Below are 24,577 nucleotides of genomic sequence, written 5' to 3'. Positions count from 1 at the left end.
TCACCCCTCGGCTGGACTCGGTGTTGCTCGCCATCGTTCGTTCTCCCTTGATTCTCGCTATACTCTTGATATGGTCGATAACAGGGAGAGTGCGTATTGCATCCTTCCGTTTCTCGATTCTCCTGCGAACTTTTCAGGCGAATCTCGAGGCACGAGCCGCGCCGACCGTTATTTTGCAAACATTCGATTACGTTTCAGCGGACAGAGGCGTACAACGCTCGATACGACAGGCGTCGATCCGTTTTATTTATTTACATCGGCAAAGATGTAAATTTGCGTGGAGATGCTGGTGTAGCCTAAGCGATACCAATGTATACGTTGTATCGGTATTCGTCGTCATCGGTATGTTGGTATATTGGTGGTAGAATCGCGGTATCGACGGAAGTTTCTTGAGAATATTTTTTCGTTTGACGTTACAAATTACTGAAAAAATGAAATTTCTGTCGTAAAAGGTGATACCACGATCGATACGTTTACCTTTGTTTCGGCTTCTTTCCATTCGGACGCTTCTACAAGAAAGAAATAACGCGTTAAAATTAGAATCAGTTCGAACGAAATCAGACGCATTTTGCGTTTCGTCCAGTCAACGATTCCTCGAGAGAAAATGTTATCCGAGTAGCCATTTGGTATTATACGTTGTATCGGTATTCGTCGTCATCAGTATGTTGGTATATTGGTGGTAGAATCGCGGTATCCACGTTATCGTAGATCGACGTATCGACAGAAATTTCTTGAGAATATTTTTTCAACGAGGATGAGTCGTCGGGTAGATCATCTTCCAGATCTGACGTTACAAATTACTGAAAAAATGAAATTTCTATTGTAAAAGGTAATACTACGATCGATCTTTAAAGGATACATTTACCTTTGTTTCGGCTTCTTTCCATTTGGACGTTTCTACAAGAAAGAAATAACGCGTTAAAATTAGAATCAGTTCGAACGAAATCAGACGCATTTTGCTTTTTGTCCAGTCAACGATTCCTCGAGAGAAAATGTTATCCGAGTAGCCATTTGGTATTATACGTAGAATCGTTTAATATTTTTACGATCGCTGATACGTGGACAAATTTTTTCTTTTTTTTTTTTTTAATACAAACAGCCAAGTTGTTGAAACGTTTTCGAGCGTGTAATTGTGGTTTTTATATTTTATATCTTCTCTATTTTTATATCCCCTCGATACAAAATTAATCTTTCGATTGATTACGGTGAATTTTTACTGTCGTTGGCAGGAGTTATCCGAGAATTTTATACAAATTTTCAACACAATTAAAACGATATCGTTCCATGTTCTTTTAATATCTAGAATAAACGAAGATCGATCGTTGTGCAGCCTACGATCTGCCTGTTCTATAAATTTTTAATAACGCTCGAATCAAATAACGCTCTGATACTTATTAACCAGTCTTCTATCGTAAAAACATCATTTAGAAAATTGTAATCCAACGTTAAAATCATAAAAATCTATAATAGGAATGGAGGTTTCCCAAAAATAACGAAACTTCACCTACAATTTCCATCGAGTTACTAAATAAATAATAAATAAATTATCATAGTGGACAGTACAACTGTAGACGATCGATTAAAAAATAAATAATATAAAAATAAATAACAAAATAGTTAGCAGAATGTTGAAAAATTACTGTCAACTTTTATTCCACCGATACCGTGCGGTCATAAAAGATGTCGACAAGATGCTCCGTACACGTTTCATAAAATTCATATACCCATACTCTCAGTTCATTCCCAATAAGTTTATTTATAAATAATACTTCTTTGTAAGTTACCCCTTTCTCACGCTTTTTTTTTTACACTATTTTATGCTTTCTTTTTTTTATGGTATATTACGGTATACTATATATCGTGGCACTTTTTCCCATAATTGTAGATTAATTCTCTATGGCGTAATTCTACTGTAACGTTACAGTCGTAATATTCGAATACGTGGAAAGAATGTCCTATGCTATGTTGATAATCTCAGAATATGACACATACGCTGTAACGTCTCGTTCTGCTATTAATCGTAATTCACAGAGACGAGTTATCGTTCCAATATTTTATCGATAAGACAATTACGACAATTAATTACGAGGAAGTGGATTTACATAATGCGCTGTCTTCCTCCGTTGAAAACTGGCTTTGCTAACAAAAGCCACGATAACGCGTTTCGAGTTAACTCTGCGATCCATAATTCGAAAATATTCCGATTTTTGTAACAACGCGATCGATAGTTCCGTCGAAACGATCTTCTTTAATCGATCATCTTTCTCTTCTTCGTTTTCCATTTCGATGATTAATCGTGAATAACGTTACGTAAGCATCAAGATGAAAGGAGTAGTTTAACGAAAGATGACTGGATCGTCGAAACGTTGATGTTCGTTCGTCTATGAATCGAATTCTTTAGCTTTGGCTCAATGCCACTTAGTTCCTGTTCAAACGGCACGATATTGCCAACAATTTGACCCGAACGTGTATTTCGCAACTATCGATCTTCGATACTCTGGATACTCTCGGTTGACAAGAGATACGAAACAGAACGAGAAATAAATTATGATTTCATGGAATAACGTTTCGAAGAAATTGACGAGTACAAAGCCGTGCGATTAATCGAGAATACTTGAAAATATTTGGCTGACAGAGAAGTAAACGTTATCAAGCGAAGCAAATTTTTCTGCTCGTTACTTTGAGGCAGAAAATAATTCGTAGGAAGCGTAGTTGCTGCCAGGTGAAAAGAGAGTTCGCGTTTCGTCCCGGGACTACCGATGGACTCGTCGGTAAGGCTATACCCGGTAGTCCTTTTTTTTTTTTTTAATGACGTTTATTTAACCCAAGATACAATTTTAAATACATTTTGGTATTCGCAATAAGCTGTGAATTTTGGTAACGACGTGTTAGACAAAGGTACCGATACGCGGCGGTACGACGTCGTAGCCATACTATATTATGTGTCGGCGCTTTACATTTTTTGCGTTTAATACAATTTTTGGGTCTAAGCCGCTGGGGAACGGGGCTTTTATATGATTTTGTTTTGTTTTTTTTTTTTTATTTTTTCTATCCTGAAAAGTTGGTCGCAGTTGGTCGCAAAACAGGACGCTTTGGTAGTCTACTTTTTGGGTGCTGTGTAATTTTGGGGAGGAGTGGGATGAGAGGGAGGGGGCGGGGGAGGGGGATGTCAAATAGGTTTATTTACAAATATTTACAGTTTACCTGTGTTATGCGGATTCTGTATCCACCAATATTTTATTGTGTTTTTTCTGTGTTTGTCTTTGGTGTCTTTGCGGGAGAGGGCCACATGTTGTATCTCCATCCGGTGTCTGCGGTCTGTCCATTTATGTTTTCTTCGTAGAGTATGATTTTGTAACCTATTTTTCTTTTTAAGTGATAAATTATTGGAATATCGTTTTGGTCCTGGAGGTAGTTTTTTTCGTCTAGGTATAGGAAAGCTTCTGGGGGGGATGTGTGGCCTGTTGTCAGAGCGTTTTTGTAATATGCGTTGTTAGGAAATAGGCAACCGAAGATTAAGCTGTTTTCTTTTATTTTTGCCGCTTGAGCGAAGTGCTTTCTTATTAGCTTTAGGATGTGACAGTCTATGACATACCCGATAGTTCCTGCCTTAGAAGTAGAGGAAGTCTCGCTAGGTGCGGTATTTGTATCGTGACACCGTATATTCGACCGCTAGCGAGACAGACAGACTCGTGGTCGTCGTAGTAGCCCTCTGGTGTTGGCGGTTGGTACCCGCGGATCGCTCGGGAGGTGTTACGACCGCGTCGATGCCTCCTCGACCTGTCGGCGTCCTGTTGGTACCGATCCGCCACAAATTAATCGCGCTGAATCATTCGGAGGTAAAGCGATCTTTTGTCTTTTACGATTTACTTTCTTCGATCTTCTTTCGGTATCGTACAGCGTCTACTGATGCAATATTTCACATCGTGTAACGTCTATCTAGTATCGTAACACTTGTATCGTCGATTATTCAAAACAGGTGGAGTGGAATGTTGAGATTTAGAACGAGCGAGAGTACGAGGATGAAGGGGCAGGAAAAATTGCGTAGAGTACGGTGCTGTTATGAGTCGGAATTCTGGCACACGTGTTGAAAAGGGGCGCGAGAGAAGGCGGTACACGCGACAGGGGTGAAAGAGAGGGTGAAAGGAATATTGGACGAGAATGGACAAGGAAAAAGATAGTCGAGGAACATGGAGGAGTCGAGAGGCGATCGAACAGCGGGGGGTTAAACGATGAATGAGGGATATAAGAATAAGGGATATGAGAATAAGGGATATAAGAATAAGAGATATAATGAAAATAAGTATAGTCAGGATCGGCACGAAATACCAGAGGGTAAGAGGAAATTGCGATCCTGCGAACACTCGAAGCTCGTAGAATTTCCAGCGATTCGAAACAGAACGACTGATTTAGGACTTCTACGATCATTTTCTGCGTTTATCGTGGTTAGTCTTCGGGTTGTTGATTATATTGCTTTGCACGTAACTGACAGTCCGAGGACTAACTATGAGGAATTTAGAAGCGAGATCAACACCAAGCTATATACTGGTAGAGAAATGCAAATTGATAGAAATGAAAGAAAAAGCGCTAAAAAGAGCAGCGAGGTACGAAGAGGAAGCCCTAGAATCAAAAAAGGAATTAGTAAAGGAGTGCATAAAGGAGAGAAAGAGAGAGAGAGAGAGAATGGGGAAATGGTCAGGAAGGGAAAAGAGCAAGAAAGAGAAAGAGAAAGGGACTAGAAGAGGTGAGAAAAGAACAAAAGAGGCAGATAGAAACAGGAGAGGAGCAAGAAAGGACGACAGTGGACCAAATTATAGAAAAAAGAAGAAAAGAGGGGGAAAAGGATAAGGGAATCCAAGTACAACATACACTACAGAAACATAGCCAAAGAGAAATTACCAAAGTACTTAGAAGGGAAGATGAAGTGGAAGAATACTGACAAGATTCGGATGCGGAAACGAGACTAAAGCGAAGGAATACTGGAAAGAAGAGAGGGAAAAAAGATGCAGACTATGCAGAATGAGAAAAGAAGACCTAAGACGCGTAATAGAAGAATGTGAAATAACGGGAGGACCAAAGGACATAGGAAAAACGCTGAACGAGACCGGAGAAGGTTTAGCAGAACTGAGAGCGATAATAGAGAAGAGAAGGGCAAACGACAAGGAGGAGGCACAACAAGGAGGCTAAGGACCAAAGTGGCAGTAGTTTTTAGTCATTAGTTGCTAATTTATAGTTCCTAATTTTTAGTTTTTAGAGGTAGAACGAGCAAGATAGTGCGATAGAATAGAGTGGAAAAGAGAGGAGGTAGACACGTAAGAAGAGAATTAGACGCAAGAGATGTAAAGCCGAAAGTTCGTCCAAAGCCGAAAGGCACGGACTATAATAAATAAATAAAACAATAATAAATAAATAATAAATAGAAGCGAGATAGTCGACGAGTCGATTGGATAATAGCGATAGAAACTAAGTTAGTGGATAAGATAGTTTAAGGAAACTGTAAAACCGTCAGCATCTTTTCCAAAGAACAGGGCAGAGTAAAGAAGTAACTATGCTGCTAAAACGATCTTTTAAACTATCTTTCACGATCGCTTTGATATTAATACTTCCTCGACCGTTTAATTTCGAAGCGTTACGTTCCCTATAATTTCCTCGGGTTTGATCGAACGCGCGAATAACGATGTATCTGCGTATAAGCATAGTATAACTACACGCTACGACAATGAAATTCTTCAACTCTTTATGTCCGCGTAAAGAATTGCAGTAGTTAGCATAATATGTGCTTAATAGCGTTACCTTCTTGTTTTACTGTAAATTATGGCAAGTCGAAGTTACCTGATCGTGAGTCACCTAAGCTTCCACATCTTCGAACGAGATGTTGAATTTTGAACGGAACGATCGAACTCGTATACTACGAGATACAATTAGTCTTTGATATAATAACGAGAGAACGAAGAAATATCGCGTGCCTTGAGTCTACGAGGAGAAGATGTGAAAAAGTCGTATGGTGTAGGATTTACAACGGATTACATGTACATTTCGTAGTCACTACAAGTTCCAAACCGGTTAGCTGTGGGAACGTTCAATACCTCAAACATTTTTTTTTTTTTTATTTATTAAAATTACAATCAATTCTCGCGTTGAGAATTTTCAGTAATTTTTCTGGCGTGGCGCAGTGACATGGACACCTCAAACATGGATAGAAGACTGAAAAGGGAACACCCAGCAGACCTCACAAAGGACAACAACAAAGGACTAACAAACACGAAGATGGTATCCCACCGGGGGTAGCCACCCACGTGATAATCTAACAGCTAAAAAATTCTACCAAATGTCCAAACTGGACAAATTGCGAATGTGAACGATTCAATAAAAAAAAAAACTACATGTTCCTACGGTGCCTACACTATTGAAACTCTTGTATCGCGGTAACACGTTCCAAGGAGAGTCTTCGAATTCCCTTTGTTACATATTACAGTGTTACCTGGCACGAGAATCGGTTGGATAAGTATGTCAATGTTACAACGATAATGCACCGACTAGAAACCCATACATGTCGTTTTAATCGTGCGGGTTAATCACCTCGAAAACGAACATCAGGCCTTTGTCTCTCATTAAAAAGATAATCGTCGTTGTTCAAGGATCGCCTAATCGTAATAACAACGTTCCATATGTGATTCGTTACACGATTCCATATGCGAATTGATTTCATCTCCATCTTTTTTCATTTCTCGTCACCGTCTCTACCTTTTCGTCAAATTATACGCATTTCGACTTAAACGTACGATTGCGTGTAATTAATTGTTCGATGGTATGACGACAAAAACGATGAACGATTTCGAGATTCTTTATATTCTTGTTGTCACGTGCAAAAATTCCGTACACGCACATTTTCCATATTTCTTACGTTATGTCGCTATCGCAGACCTCACAAAGGACACAACCTAACAGACACGAAGATGGTATCCCACCGGGGGTAGCCACGCACACGATAGTAGTATGGACTCTTCGGTAAGGCTCACCTAACAGACCTACACCTTAGACACGACGAGAGAAGAGAGAAAGTGAGTGTTTCGTCCAAGATCTGCTAGTACGGACTCTTCGGTAACACCCACGTGATAATCTAACGACTAAAAAATTCTATCAAGTGTCCAAACTGGACAAATCGTGAATGTAAACAATTAAATAAAAAAAAAGAAGATTATATTACTATTGGACAAAGCGTAAGTTTTATTATTTTTCAATGACAGATATTAATCCTTCGTTGTTAATCCCGTGCTACCTACGCGATAGCCGCACATCGATAGTCTCCGGCTGAACTTTCGACTCTAAAGGAACAAGATACGAGCGATCGATAGAACGGACCTTGGAAATCAAAGATCAAGAGTATCGCGTACTCCCACCATAGCCAAGTACTTACCTGTTAATATACGAGCTCGAGGTGCCCCTTCCTCGATAGTGTCAGCGGAAGGCTCGATCCTTGGACACTTTCTTATAAATGAAGGTTGTCCACTGGCTCGTTTCTCATTTAGTCCTGCATCCCTCGCATTCGGAGGGATCCATCTCCGTGTATACGATCAAGCCACGTACAAGCATACTTTTTACTCTGTCAAATCGTCTCAGTGTGTCTGTGCATCGAATCGATAGTGGTATACTAATTATATTCTTTCTTTTTTTCTCTTCGAGCTTCTGGTACTGGTGATTTCAGCTGAAAAACGAGCAGAACGAATAGGTAAGTAAGAAGCAATAATAGACGATTTATTTTAGCGGTTGATCTCGAGTCTCGGTAACTCGAGTTCCGAGGGAACTCGTATTTTTAATACGATTAACAAATGAGAGGTATCCGGTTCGATTATTAATCACAACGAGCGCTATAACGCTTCAACGTTTTCTCTATTTTTGCGTCGTGAGATTCTCCGTAAATGCGAAAACGCGCGTCGTGTTTTTCGAGCAAACCAATTCGACAGACGGAAACGGCTTAACGTAGATGCGCGAGGAAGAAGAAATTCCACTTCTGGAATATGCATTTAGACGTACATGGATATTACGTACTTGGAAAAATAAATGACATTTCGCGCATCATAGCGTTCATCGTACTTAACGTTGACGAACATTCGTGGAACTAGACAAATTTGATACGACGGAAGTGAAACGTATATACGTAGAACCTAATGGAAAGACGCTTTATCGAAGCATAAGGATACGGATATGTGCGAATATCTTTCGTAGCCGCTGTAAGTTGCGTGCGAGGGACACGCAGACGCGTGGTGCAAGGATCACAAGCGTAACGACTTTGAGATACGATTTTTCATTGTAAGCTCTAAGTATATGCCTGTTGTTTTTCATTCTGTAAGCCAGACCAAACGAGTTTCTTTTTTTCAAGTCGCGTCGAAAAACAGGATAGGATAATAAAAATAACGATATATAGCTGTAGTATCGAGTTTTGGTAGTTTTGATCAAACTTCGACTTACAGAGGTTCGCGCTTTTCTCGGACGAAGTGGGTTTATATCTCGATTTGCCGAGGTTTCCACGGCGGACCAGGAGAACGAACAAAATTGTAGTTTTCGAATTACAGAGGCTCGAGTTATCGAGGTTCGACCGCATTTGTAACGGGTGAAACAAACTTCTATCCAAATTACGTTCCTTTATGTTCGTAAAACTAACTTGCATAAATTGCATAAATAAAATACTCGCAGTTTATAATTTTTATAATTACTGCATAGAATATTGTATTAATTATATAGTTATTATTGTTAATATAATAAATAATGTATTAATTATACAGTTATTATATAGTTAGTATTGTATTAATTACAGTATAGTGTTGTTCTTTCATATTTAACGAACGGTTCTGCAAGTTACAAAGTATTTTTACGATAGAATATGTTCACACGTACGTGTAACGGAAGGTTGAGAACCGAGAGGTTCGATGTCGAACGAGAGATAACATTATGAAAATCGGGGAAAGAGATGTGATTTAATTATGTACTTCTATTTTGATGAGACGTTATCGAACTCGTATTGTTTGATACCGAGCTCGATACTGTGACTAGAAATTTATAATTGAACGGAAGTTATTACGTACTTATCGCGTACTCGAGTGTACAATAACTCGTATAAAATGTTGTTTTTCTTAAACGCTGCGAAAATCGTATTCTCCCATTCCGATATACTTCTCTCGTTTATTTACGTTTTCCAAGAAACATCGTACGCGGATCCGTGTAATTTCCTTTTTGGATTTTTGTACATTTGATTCTACGATAACGTACTATATTCGTACGGCTTCAAGTGTATCATGAAGAATCGTAATCCATAGTTTAATGTGCACATAATTAAAGTTAGTGGCAGCAAAGTTAGTAACTTGCTAAATAAATGGAAAAGATGACTAGCTTAATTTGTTTTTTTTTTAATTTTTCCATCGAGACAACGATCTACAGTGAGATCCGTTACAACGAGACGCGATAAAGTGCACGCGTACCGAGCGAAAATTCAAAGTGGATTTTCTCGAAAGCAAAGCCTCGAACGAAAAATTTGTATTGTATATTTCCGACTTGTTTTTTCGCGTAGAATCACCCCCTTTCCGCTTGTACCACCAGTTACCCTGTATAACGTATAGATGGAACAAATTCGATCAGTTTGGGCGATCGTTCGCGCGATATTATGGAAAATTCTTTTACGGCAGTAGATAATTAATTATTAAAGGACAACAAACGCGTCCGTGCACATAATAACTACGTGTACGACTACGTAATCACGAACATGAGCGTTTTGCATTCCGGAACTCATTCCAAACGGTACGACTCACGCACGGATTTCTTGCGGAAAGCTCCGCGTTTCGTGTTTCGAGCAGACTCTGAATCGCGCTTATATTTTAACAGAATAAACACCGTGTGCCGTAATCTACGAATAATACGACTGACGCGTGTATTTCGAAAGTAACGAAACACGAATAAGTTTTAGAAAAAGAGAAAAATCTACTGGCAAGCTTATAAAATACGTTATTTGTTCAACGTACGATGTTCGCGAAGAGAAACGACGATCAAATATTATCCTTGTAATTTTCAGTTCTCAGCTGTCGAGATCTCCTTTTAACAGATTCGACGATAGACTTTCTAACGCGGCATTTAAATATTCCAAGCTGTCATACTCTCGATCGAGATACATTTTTCTTGATTTTCCGATCTTAATGTCGCTCTATGATGAAACGACAGAATTTTAAATATGACGTAATCGAAAACGAAAACAAACTGTCAGGAATGGGGAAAGATTGGAAAAGCAAAATATCGAAATAAAAATAATCTACCGAAACGGAGTATCGAAATACTGAAATATATAGGTTTGAAAAATAAATGTTACAAAATTTAACGTAATCGTATCTAACTAACTTAGACGTAAGTATAATAAACACAATGGTACGTCGGTATTTTTTATAGTCACCGTACAACGCGTCAGTTTTCTACGTTAAATCTTCGAACATTTTCATGAGTCACTGTATATGTCATTGCGAATCCAGTGAACGCCAAGTAGATCGGACCTCGATCGCGATATGGTTCTGCATTATTTGCGCAACGGTTGTTACGAAAGTGTAAACAGATATAACTGGCGTGTGCTGTCGAATAACTATCGTTTAAGCGATATTTCCTGAACCAGTGTTTGTCGAGTTGAATCTACTTTGATTCTTTCGTGTCAACAACCGTTAGCTACGTTTAAACGATGTGCAGTTCGGTCAACACCGCATTCTGAGAAAATCGTGATTATTTTTTTTTTTTATTTATTTATTAAAATTACAATCAATTCTCGCGTTGAGAATTTTCAGTAATTTTTCTGGCGTGGCGCAGTAACATGGCTGATTATTTCTAATAAGTTAATACATATTATAGATAAGTATAATTTATAAGTATTATAAATAAGTAAATATTACCTAATTTAGATAACTAATCGAATCTAGCGATCCCGGCTATTAACGCAAACAAGTGAAACTTTATTATATTTCACCCTTAAACGCTTATATAATATCGTCGTTTGCTAATAATCTCGTAAATCTCAACGGGCACGCGATACTTATCAGAGTAATTTACCAGACTAACTTAATAAAGAAAACGTACGTACTGTCGCGTAAACTTGAGGGTTGCGTAATAAATCAAAAATAGTCGAGTCGTAGCACGACTATTAATTTTGTTTTAATCGAACTTTCTTACAAATTCAGCGATCAAACTGGAGTACACACTGAATTAACATAAATCACGATTCGCTCCAACCACGTTATGTAAAACTTAGTTACACCGATACGTTAGGTACGCGACTGTTACAAGGGTAGAGACAGGTAAAGATACGTTGACTATTCTAAGGATACAGAATAAGCGAGTTTCGTCGACGATACCGTGTCTGAGGAAAGCTGGGGGTGGGTGTGTCTAAGGACACGGAACTATCGGATTTGTCGATGAAAATTTTGGTTAAGGAAGCGGGGGCAGTAGACACCGTCTCCGATTGGATAATAAGACGGTCGGTGGACCAGGAAGGGTTTTGGCCGTCCTCGTGAGAAAGTTGCTAACGGAACGTACCAGACGCGAGGAAAAACTAACTTTCCGTGTTAACCCGTGGCAAACGATAAACGTGAAAGGAAACCTAAGACAAGAGATACTCGCTTGGTCCGAAGGACCTTGACTATGAAAATTCCAAGACCTCCGGTGGGTACTTGGGACTATCGAGGGTACGCGCCAGGGATATGCAGACATCCAGGCGCCATCCTGCTCGCGGTGTGCGACCTGGTCTCTGATGCGAATTGACGTTACAGTAGCATGGTGAAAGAGACGTTAAGAGATCCGTTGGAATACGACTATATTAATCTTATACAGACGAGGTGAGCGATCGAACGGATCCTTCCCTTCGTTGCCCTTCGATATCCCCACTAGCGTGCGTTCGTTAGACGCACCGCGGCGGTTGGCGCGTGTACGCTCTTCCGAGAATTCGGCGGAAGAATCGCGAGGATATGAGTGGAACATTGGGCACGTCGGTGTCGCGCTTTGTATCGCGAAGCTGCTGGAAGATTTCGTGGCGCATGTCGCCACACAGACATCTACACAGGCATTTGAACAGGGCACTTAACAGGTCACACTCGTTACTGTATAGAGAGTGGGGTTGAAAATCTTTCCAGGGGCCATGGGTCGCTAAAACCCTGATAAATGCGACCATATTACATTCACACTGCGAAAACGGACACCACCAAACGTGAACGGCACGCATATACCGCGAACAAGGCAAGTCAAATACCTAGGGCTCCACCTAGAAACACAACTCACGTGGAAACAGCATACTAAATCGATAATAGACAAAATACAGACTGTTGAAGTGGTCACCGCTTATAAGAAAACTCTACATCTGGTCTTTTTAGTTTTCTTTTCTTTTTATTATTATCTATTAAAATTGCAATCAATTCTCGCGTTGAGAATTTTCAGTAATTTTTCTGGCGTGGCGCAGTAACATGGCTAATTATTTCTAATAAGTTAATACTTGTTATAGATAAGTATAATTTGTACATAAGTAGACATCTGGTCTTTTGTAGTTTTCTCAAGCACCGAAGCCATCGACAGCGTGTAGACAAAAGACTGCGACGAAGTCAGGCCATAAGCAGTAGACAGGCGACGTTGGCGTCGGGGTTTTCAGTTATTGGGTAACACAGCTAGCGTGCGGATCTGGACCAGCTGAAATTGTATTCTTACTTATAATTACGCTTCTATTTAAATATATTTTCTGCCTTACAATTTATCCACGTGTTTTCTCTGTTTACACATCGAATAACCTCAACACAGACAACAATGGACAGACAAATGGAAAATCCAAATTAAGCATAGAAAATAAATGAAAAATATACAAAACGATCATAAAACCACTATGGGGGGCAGCAGCAACGAGCCATATAAACAAAATAGAGACGGTACAAGCTAAAATTCTTAGAACAATAGTAAACGCCCCATGGTACGTTAGAAACGAGGATATACGGAAGGACCTGGGAAAGCAACGGTCAAATAGGAAATTAGAAGACACGCAGGAAAATATAAAGAAAGAATAGGAACACACCCAAACCGGCTAGCCGTGGAAACGATCAACACCTCAAACATGGATAGAAGACTGAAAAGGAAACACCCAGCAGACCTCACAAAGGACATAACCTAACAAACGCGAAGATGGTATCCTACTGGGGGTAGCCACCCACATGATAATCCAACAGCTAAAAAATTCTACCAAATGTCCAAACTGGACGAATTGCGAATGTAAACAACAAAATAAAAAAAAAGAAATGCGTCAGTAAGTCAGTCAGTCTGAGAATAATTAGCCAACTGTCGACGTTCCACGACACTCGCTTGTATTTTCTGTAATTTTGTTTAATAAATATCGCATAATATTATTTCAACACAAACGTTGTGTCTTCCACGAATTATTAATCTTAATTTCGAGATTAAATTCTAACAAGATCGCGTTTCAGAAAATGTATACCTAACAGCCTGATTTACGCACGAATAAGAAATTCTGAGAGACTCGTCGATAAAAATCGTCACGAATTTGTACGACTCCAATTATATGATCCTTTCAAACGAGACGATAATCGTTAGTGTTAACGATGCTCCAAATAATTTGTCAACTTTATTTAATATTCCTGCTCGAAAGTCTTAGATTAAGACGTAGAGTCTTATTCCATGATTTTTGTAACACCCTGTACAACTTGTATCCGTAGAGTATGAGGGACACGCCTTCGTCTCCCGACGATATGCTCGTTCATTCGATCGCTAAACATGTATGGCCTACATCTACAAACAATAGCCGGACTAATAATAAGATTGATCGTTATTATCGAAGTCATTACGAATACCGGTAACTCTATATACCTGAAGAAGTGTAGCAGGTGATTTAATCGAGAGGGCCCGCTATCGATATCCAATCGGCGTACTCGACTGCCGGGCATACGCCCATAAGGCTCGTCCAACGACGATTCTATCTATCATAGGTGAATAATTATAGGAAACTACGGCGGCTACGAGAGACATCGATGCGATGAACTTTTCCTCGGATTCTATGTTTCTCATTCTCGTAGAATCAAAGTTTCGTGGTCGTACGAAAGTACCGTCGAACGATACAACGTTTGACTCTGCGTAGGCAAATTGCTTAAAAGAATACCTGAAATCGAACTTTCATTTTCGAAGAAGTGTCAGATTTGGAAAAAATCTCGGACGGAACTAGATTTCGAAAAAAACGGAAGAACCGTTTAAACCTTTCGCTCGAAAACCGAATGCGCAATGTACTCGATGTACGTACGATACGTTAAAGACTCGAATAAATAGACTACGGATTTTTCTGCATTTGAATGGATTTGGATTTTCTGCATACGAAAAGATATACGAAACGTGCGAAGTATTTCGCTTTCTATGAAATACTTGGTACGTAAAACGATCTCCTACCCAGGAGGTGCTAATTTTTTAATTATATTCTCAGAGATTATCAGATTAGAAAAATTATGAACTCGCGTAAAAATTCGCGGCCTACCGGCGAGCATCTCGGAAATACTTCCGATACGCCTAAGGCGAGCATGGTAAAAAAGAATGAAATACGGTCGTGTACACGACTCGGTTTATCCATGAAAAATGCGATAATATGCTGCTTGCCCATGAATCTACCTGAATGTAATTAAGTAGTACTTAGCCGATACGTAAACGTTACATTAAACAGGAAGGTGTGTCGATACTTTTTATAGCCAGCGTATACCGCGTCGTCGTCCACTGCTGACGCTATCGCTCTTGTTTCTTATCTTTCTTCAGTTCCCCCGTTACGATACTATGTTCGCAGAAAAGAAGAATCTAATACATCCGGCTGTTTCATTGTAAATCGATTCTCGTTCTATCCTCGTTCGTTTACGGCTATTATAACGTCGTTAACTAATTGTTCCAGTATGAATAGACGAAATAATAATAGACATGCGAAGATTTGTCGATGATAATGTCTGGATGTATATTTCTGGGATTTCCGATACATATTTTTTGATTAGCGACGGATTAGCATGGTCGGGAAATACAATGGTCGAAATGGTGAGGAAACCGATGCGATTGCGAGCCATTCTGTTGCGTTATTTGTCCTATTGTTAATTAAAAAACAACAATATTGTTATTTAACAAAACAAATATCGTTAATTTAAGTATCGTCTTCGTCGTATTATTGTTGAAAATGACAACGTGAGTTCTCGTTCGCCATCTATATACTGACGGCTAGTTACAAAAAGGAATAACTAGAAGATATTACTAGACACGGTCGATAACCCAGATCGATAGTTTAAGGCTTCATTTCCGTTCGTTCGTTCGTGTCCCTTCCAAGTGTGTGCAATAAAGGTTTTTCGGCTCAGAGAAGTGTGGTGTTTTTCATCCGAATAATAAACTAATAACTAACGTGATTCTACCTCTAAATATAGATATAACAACAATTATTCATTGCTATTATAAAATATCGTATTATTTAAATGAAAATGTACGATTCGTTTGAATCGGAAAGAAGCGAAACTTTACAGTAGCGGACTACCGTCGATGGAATCCAGTCTCTTTCACTGTTCGATTTTTATGATCTTCACTGGCTCTGTTCATACGACTTTTTTTCTTAATGATGTTTGTTTAACCCAAGATACATTTGGAATACAAAATACATTTTGGTATTCACAATAAACGGTGAATTTTTGTAATGATGTGTTAGGCAAAGGTACCGATACGCGACGGTACGACGTAGCTATGCTATATTATGTGTCGGCGCTACTGTTCGTACGACTATTCGTACGAACAACCGTACGAGGATATTTATGTTGCGCTATACCGAAGAAATTTTACTTTTGAACGATTCTGAAATTCTTCACCGTTGACTAATACTATCGGCTCGCAAGTAACCGAAATAGTCGGATTTGTATTCTAAATAATGGATAAATCGATGATATAGCAACTTGATGTATGTTGATTTTTTACAGTCGTCTCTGTTAGAAAAAGAAGGGGAAATAAAGGAAGGAAGGATAAACGAAGAAATTCCAATTAAATCAATGATACTGTCGTTCGATATTTAACCAATAAATCGACACGTTCCTTTGCATAAAAAGGAAATAAAAAATTACCAGTCCTTTTTAGCTTTTTAATCTCGATTCAATAGATAATGTGATAAATTAATTTATGTTAATTTAATAATCGTCCGATATGTTTTTATCTTCTTTTCACGATTATTCGTATAATTGCGGAATCTTCAGGAAACTACATAATATGTATCATCGATTAGCTAAAAGAACGTGGCTGAGGAACGTGTTAATTATATAACGACCGGAAAAACTATTCGCGCACTATTGTATTTATTATAGTATTTGTATTTATATTAGTACTTATTGTTATAAAAAACCAGATAAAAGACGCTTGATCGGAAGATAAGGGTACGTGGAAATAATTTTTATAGCCAATTTGCATATCGTTTATATATCGGAATGTTTAATTGCCGTGAAGTCGTAACGTCGCGAATAACAGCGTCTCTTAAGCGAAACCATAATCGTTTTAACATTGTAGCACGGACGCATGATGGAAAAATGGGATACTTGTGCGTACTGCAAATACAATTTTTTTTTTTTTATTTATTAATATTTACAATCAATTCTCGCATTGAGAATTTTCAGTAATTTTTTCTGGCGTGGAGCAGTGACATGGCTGATTATTTATAATAAGTTAATACTTATTATAGATAATTATAATTTATAATTTATAAGTAAACGTTATAGAAATACGATTTCACGCTGAATTACAGTCATCTTCGAAAAAGTAGCGTTATTTCTTTCCTACTCGTTCAATTATTTGTTTCTACGTTGTTTAACGACCACCGATAGATATTATTTACAATTTTGAATGGTATTGCTCGCTAGTTGCACCATCGTTTATGCTATTGCAGCATTATCGTTGGAATGGTATCGGTATTATAATTAGACCGTAGATTTCTAGATCTTTATGGGGAATTTAAAAGTGGAAAAACATGTGAGCGATGCAAAATAGAGTGTTTCTTATAATATTTAGCAAGTGAAATACACGTCTGATTTAATCGTATTTATAAAAATATAATTTTGCATAAATGTCTGCGATTGAAACGTAATTATTTATATTTAATAAGAAATATACAAAAACTGTTGTATTGCCGAGCTAAACACGTAGATTGGTATACAGACAACAGGATATTACGCAATGCGAATAAACGACTTTACGGTGTAGTTTCATGTTTTCGGTAGTAGAAATTACCTCATATTAATCGTCGTCAAACTTACGAACGTTTACTTGAAACATCGATCGACAAACGTAATAAAAAAAAAATAAGAAAAAAACAATCGATCAATTTGTATTATATTCAAGAAACTTGCTTCAAGGTTTCTTGTTACATACTTGCACACATCATTGGGTGGAGTTCATGGCAAAAAATTGTACTAATGAATAACGAAACTTGATGTGGAAATATACCGACTACTATTTGCATACTAACAGAGTAGGAATCATGTATTTTTACGTTCCCTTGTTATTACGTATTGCATCTCCTTATAATAATTACCAACCTTTTACTTTTACTCGATACATTCTGCTTCTACTTTTATGATTATTCTCTAACGATTATCCTTATCGTTTTATTGGAAATTCGGTAATAAAAAGGAACAATATCTCGTAAATTATCGTGCAATGATATGGACAATTATTTATTGAGAAAGATCGTTAGAAAAGGGAATGTTTAATTATTTGAAATAAATACATATTATTCGATGAAAGATTAAAATCTCTAAGAACGAACGTTTACAAATGTTCAAACAAAATACGAAAGAAAGCAGAAGGGACTTGAATATTCAGATTCAAATTTATCTATCTTATATATATATCTATAATAAATATTTAAATTGCATAACATATACAGCCTGTAAACTAAATGCAATTGAGCTTAAATAATCCTTTATAATTTCAATGTTAAAACGGTAAAGTTTCAGATATTTCGAACAAAAGAATTTTATATTAAGACAACAGAGTTGCTGACTATTTCTGGTAACAATGTAGTTACGTCAAGTGTCGTTAGTAATAAAAAGGAACAATATCTCGTAAATTATCGTGCAATGATATGGACAATTATTTATTGCGAAAGATCGTTAGAAAAGGGAATGTTTAATTATTTGAAATAAATACATATTATTCGATGAAAGATTAAAATCTCTAAGAACGAACGTTTACAAATGTTCAAACAAAATACGAAAGAAAGCAGAAGGGTCTTAAATATTGAGATTCAGATTTATCTATCTTATATACAGGGTGGTACAAGCGGAAAGGGGGTGATTCTACGCGAAAAAAAAAGTCAAAAATATAAAATAAAAATTTTTTCTTTTTAATTTTTCCATCGAGACAACGATCTACAGTGAGATCCGTTATAACGAGACGCGATAAGGTGCACGCGTACCGAGCGAAAATTCAAAGTCGATTTTCTCGAAAACGAAGTCTCGAACGAAAAATTTGTATTCTACATTTTTGACTTCTTTTTTCGCGTAGAATCACCCCCTTTCCGCTTGTACCACCAGTTACCAACCACCCTGTATATATCTATAATAAATATTTAAATTACATGACATATACATCCTGTAAAGTAAATGCAATTACACTTCGTAATTTCCAAGTTAAAACGGTAAAGTTTCAGATATTTCGAACAAAAGAATTTTATATTAAGACAACAGAGTTGCTGACTATTTCTAGTAACAATGTATTTACGTCAAGCGTTGTCAGAATGATAAATCCTAAATCGTCATACACGGCAACATCGTTACACGACTATATTTTTGTAATTATCTCGTTATACATACTACCGTTTCTTTTATGTCACCATTATTTCTAGATATCACGTGATTTCGCAAAAGATGCGATATAAATGTGCCTCGTATGAAACGTACAATTATACAAATCGATCGCGGATATAGTTAGCGAAGATCGATCGATTCAGTGCTCAATTACGCGCCGTATTATTTTACCGATTAGTATTTAATTATTAGGTGTACCGTGACACCGACTTATTTAAGAGCGACACATCCCATCTCTTTCGGCAAATATCGTCGCGACGAATTTTCTGTGAATTAAAAAAAATTATTTTTTATGACGCCACTATTCGTCTCTGATACTTTTTTAATGAATTCTTAGGAAGATAGAGGAGTGTACTTTATGATTCATGTTTCGTAATAACGTTGTAAACTTGAAAATCCATCTCAATTAGATTAATCGATCGATATGAAAAGCTTATTTTTCCAGCAAATTTTTATATCGTCGTTATTTTCAAGCTGACTTTCAAGCGAGTTCATAAATATTAAAACAGAGGAAAAAGAATTGTACATACGAGTCGTAACAAGATTCGCGAAAGGTAAAATAATTTATCAGACAGCTGCATCGACGATTGCACTACGATTTCTACCAATTTTCAATTTTATATAAATGGAAATAAAATATCTAACGATCTCGATAATGAATGCTGTTAGCTACCTGTGTGATTCGTACTACAATTGTTAATAATTTATATGTAACAATAACTTATTAATAAATGCATTAGGACGCTTGTAAATCTCACGAAAAACGTGATAATTGAGTGAAATTATTAAGGAAAGAACGAACCGATTATGATTCCGCGTTCGTGCGAGATGAAGATTCAAGATACACGTGGAGAAAACAACGATCAGAGTCGTTCCTCGATTTTGAACTTCCTTGAGAAAATACTCGACGAATTGGATACGGAATTCAAAGAAATCTGCTTAAGATCGGTCTCTGACTCGTGCAATTTGCAGAATCAAAGAACGACAAATATATCGGAAAATCTAACGAATAGAAATATCAAAACGAACGAAAAGAACCTTTAATTATGCTAATCGCAATTGATAAATCTTTTAACTTCCATGATTGCAAACGAAACATTAAAATATATATTAATCGTCGACACGCAATAACAACATTTTAAATAAATAATTTGAAACGCGAATTAATTTACGATCGAGACGAGATCGTGAATGAACACGTGCGATGTGAGCGAGAGTAATTTTTAAAGGAACGAATAGAGGGGAGAAAGCCTGGGAGCTAAAAGGTCAAAGAGAATGGACGTATTAATTTCAAATATTATTAAATGATTTATTATAGATATATACAGGGTGGTTGGTAACTGGTGGTACAAGCGGAAAGGGGGTGATTCTACGCGAAAAAACAAGTCGAAAATATAGAATAACAATTTTTCGTTCGAGGCTTTGTTTTCGAGAAAATCCACTATGAATTTTCGCTCGGTACGCGTGCGGTACGTTATAACTTATCTCACCGTAGATCGTTGTCTCGATGGAAAAATTAAAAAAAAATTTTTTGTAATTTTTATTCTACATTTTCGACTTCTTTTTTCACGTAGAATCACCCCCTTTCCGCCCTTGTACCACCAGTTACCAACCACCCTGTATATATCTATAATAAATATTTAAATTACATAACATATACATCCTGTAAACTAAATGCAACTACGCTTTATAATTCTTCGTAATTTCCAAGTTAAAACGGTAAAGTTTCAGATATTTCGAACAAAAGAATTTTATATTATGACAACGGAGTACACGAAACCGTCGGACCTTAAATTAATCAAGGATGTGCCTCACAGTTTTAGACAAAAGTTGTGAACAAATTTTCGAAAAGGAAATTCGCCGGTGTTTTCTTATAAATCTGATGTCAACGACTCCAGATTGTCACGTACGATGGAATTAATATTATCAAAGCGATAACATCTCGTTACGTCTGAATGATTTTGGCTCAAGGTGACCAAGTCGCACGCGTTAGAAACCTACGGACATGTGAGTTCGCGTTTCTACCGAACACTTGCCATTCATCGGGCTACGTAATGATCGACGCATTAGCTCTTTCTCACTGTCCTTCTAGGGTAAAGCGTTAAATTTGCGGTATCGTCGCCATAAATTGCTATAAACCGCGATAGCGGTTGAAATTGCGAAAGAAATTCGCTCATTCGCAACAGAGTGTGTTTTTAACGACAAGAGACGTAAACGTAACATAGTAATCGACGTTTTTCCGCGTCTACGATGTTTTGCCGCATAGTATTTGATTAGCCAGACGATGACAAATCGTTTATTAGCATCTTATTAAATTACACCCAGCCGCTCGAGACATTTTCAATCGATCTATTTATTTATCTCAAATTTATGTATTTGACAAATTAAGAAAGTTAATTGAAAATTATCGATCGACGTTTTAACTTCGAAGCTAAAATCCTTACGCTTTGATGTTTTCCGTCTACGATATCGTTGCATTATTTATAAATTTTGCATAAATAACGACAGTCGAGTTTCGTACTTTTACTCTAAGCAATTATTTGCATAACAAATCAGCTTGAATAGAAATTACACCAGCCTTGAATAAATAACCCTGTTTAATAGAATGGTATTTACCGGCTGTGCCATGTTCATGGATTTAAATTGCAATTTCAATGCGTTTTTAATTACGGTCTATGAATATTAAATTTATTGATACGTTACCAATGTGAATTTATGAATATTAAAATTATCTGAATCTGCTAGGTCGAAAGACGACCCTATTGTATCGTCATATTTTATTATCAAAATAGTTATTACGACGACAATGTGTAATTTCCTTTGTCATGATTAAACTGTACGTTTGAAACATTTATACCAATACTATACGATATTCTAATAATTATGTCGTAATATACGAAAAGAAATGAAAAGCGAGAAAGACATATTAGGTATCTTATTGAATTTTCACTTTTTTGCTAGTGTCTGTAAAAAGCTGGATTTAAAAGTCGCGTAAAAATCATTTATTTAACAATTAATTAGTGTCCTATAGCGGCGAAAGTACAGGCAATGTGTACGTGGGAAGGATGCATTCGCGGTATTAATTACTTCACGGGCTGCGACAATGTGGAACAACGTGGATGTAACGGATTCAAATTTATACGATGCGTTTGTCACGACCGGCATACTTCAAGCGGCACTCGGCGACGATGTATATCGCTGAAGTGCCTAATGAACCATCAACGTCCCAACGGTCCTTCCACCGAAGGTTCTAGAAGAAAGAGCACGTGGCAACGATCGCGGACGCCTAGCAAATGCATGGACGGTGAGGATGTCGAGGGATGACAAAAGAAAGTAATCGGATCCGATCGAAAGTAAAATCATAAGAGTCAATCTTAGAAAGTCACGCCTAGAGTTCGGAAGTAGATTGTAAAGTGTATTGATGTTAAAAAAAAATAGTTTTCTTTTTTTATTTTTCACCTCAAATTCCTTTTTTATTTTGTTATTTTACGTGACAAGTATTGTAAATAAGTAAACGTTACTTAATTTAAATAACTAATTGAACCTATCGTTTAGGTCTAGCGGGTAGTGTCTCTTTAGCCTGCGGATCTGGTCCGTCGTATCAAGTAGTCCAGTGATTAGGGGGTTTCGGTGTCTGTCGACTCTTTTGCTATATCTGTCGCTATATTTTGCTATTTCCTCTTTGACTCCTCTGGGTATCTTGAGGTCGCGGTGTATTGTTTCGTTGGTAACATACCAAGGTGCATCAATTAGGGATCTTAACTTCCACGTTAAATGAAATTTACGCGATTAAACCGCTCTATCCTGCTTACGCAATGTTAAGTACGTATTCATAAAATAATTATCGCTAAAAAGTAACGCCGCGATTTTATCGTATTTTTTAACGTCCCACCTCTTGGCAGAAACCATAATTTATCGTACTAGCTATATTATAGGATACGAAACTCCGCAATCGATATTAGGCATGCATATGCAAGAGAATAACGTAGGTATACAAACTACATATTCAGAGATAGCATCGACGACCATATATTTACGATCGAGTAAAATGTTAAGGAGTACGTAAGCGCACAATGGGAATATAATTTTCGCGATAATCGACGCAAAATTATACCCGTCCATTATATAATCCGTATTATGATTTAACGATAATCCGTTGTGTCATTTTATATACATATGTAAAATTATATGTCTGTACGATTGTAGTTAAACGATTAATTGACTTAAACGTGGATCGACAGAATTATAATTTAATAATTTTACGGAATTACTAATTCATTAGCGAAAACCACGGCTGAAAAGTACCACCAGTTCCATTTTTATAGAATTTTAAAGCTCCATACGTCGGCCATTCAAAATGAAAAGACGTATAAGAAAATAAAGAAAAATATGTCGGCAACTGTTGAATGACAAAGAAATCTAGGAACTTGACTCGTAATTCTTGGAAAGATCTGTATTAGAAGACATAATCGCGCGGGGTAAAGTTCTCACGCGAAACATCGTATTCTGTGTATTGCTCGTAAACTGCAATTTTATCTTTTGGCAGTAACAATTAACAAAAAGAAGGACCCACCTAGAAGAAATAATAATAAAAATGATTTTCAATGGCGTTGTTCGTTCAGATCAGCATCGATATCGTATCACGGTGTACTTTGGTTAGCCAACCCATGGGTGAAAATCAAAGAGAAAGAGAAACTTTGCATCGTCGTTAATTCCACGTTACGTCCTACAGCTTCTGTCGAATTCCACTTCTCTTATTTTACGTTTACGACGAAAGCCTTAAATCTTGATTTACGAGTTTGCTTCGTGGATTAGCACAATCCGTTTGACGAATTAAAAAGTTGTAGAATCCGAAGTATACGACTTTGCGCGTATTTTTCACATAGATAGAGCCTGGATACATCAGAGAGGCATAAGGCGATAAATTGTTCGCGATAACAAGATACAGTGACTCGACTCACTTAGTCTTTGTCTGTATGTTAATTTCGTTCTCGATTAATTGTAAAATTATAAGGTCGTTTCACGACTCTGAACGAAGAAGATAACGATTTAATCTAATTTTACGTTCAACAGGATACGATGCTGAGCACAGCGACTCAGAAATTGCAGTTCTTGTACAAGCCGTACGCGTTGGCCATTGTTTCAGTTGGATACGTACTTGGCGAGCTAGGTCACTATTTAATTGGTAAGCGATGTACATTCAATTGCGCGCGCTTATGCTTCCTCTTCCTTAAATCGCCACTCAATTATCCTCGTAAACTCGCTTATTCGAGTAATTACGTTCGTCGCGATTACAGACGCCTGTCTCTGTCCTTTTCTCTCAAACGCGAATCTCGTGACGCGTAATACGCAGTTAAAAATTTGGTGTTTTACGATTGGAAACTATAACGTCTAACTGAAATTTAACGCTTTGCATCTCAATCTTGAAATACTGCGAGATCGAACCGAAACGCGATGTTTCTCGTTTGAAAGTTTCAACCTCTTTATCCATATAGCGCTTCCTATTACGATCTTTTTTTCTTTTTTTTTAATTTATTTATTAAAATTAAAATCAATTCTCGCGTTGAGAATTTTCAGTAATTTTTCTGGCGTGGCGCAGTAACATGGCTAATTATTTATAATAAGTTAATACTTGTTATAGATAAGTATAATTTGTACGTAAGTATTGTAAATAAGTAGATGTTACTTAAACCTATTACGATTTAAAAATT

The 24,577-nt window shown here is 37.2% G+C and overlaps 1 protein-coding gene and 1 long non-coding RNA gene across 3 annotated transcripts in view; one reads left to right on the top strand and one right to left on the bottom strand.

The window, feature by feature from the left end:
• Positions 1-375, bottom strand: part of LOC112214058 — a 2,954-nt gene extending 2,579 nt beyond the window's left edge. The window contains exon 1 of the long non-coding RNA XR_002947979.2: positions 5-375. This is a non-coding gene — a long non-coding RNA (uncharacterized LOC112214058). The remainder of the gene's footprint in view (positions 1-4) is intronic.
• Positions 376-7,466: 7,091 nt separating this feature from the next.
• Positions 7,467-24,577, top strand: part of LOC100744719 (D-galactonate transporter) — a 28,651-nt gene continuing 11,540 nt past the window's right edge. Inside the window, exons 1-2 of one of the 2 annotated variants that reach the window (XM_024372373.2) lie at positions 7,467-7,729; positions 23,940-24,051. In XM_024372373.2, the coding sequence (XP_024228141.1) occupies positions 23,946-24,051 (106 nt within the window). In that variant the 5' untranslated portion in view covers positions 7,467-7,729; positions 23,940-23,945. The remainder of the gene's footprint in view (positions 7,730-23,939; positions 24,052-24,577) is intronic. The other variant, XM_003485547.4, reaches the window with a different exon arrangement.

Source organism: Bombus impatiens, unplaced genomic scaffold, assembly GCF_000188095.3.
Source record: "Bombus impatiens unplaced genomic scaffold, BIMP_2.2 scf_0064, whole genome shotgun sequence".
NCBI lineage: Eukaryota > Metazoa > Arthropoda > Insecta > Hymenoptera > Apidae > Bombus > Bombus impatiens.
Note: the sequence above shows the minus strand (reverse complement) of the source record. Positions and strands in the feature narration are given on the sequence as shown.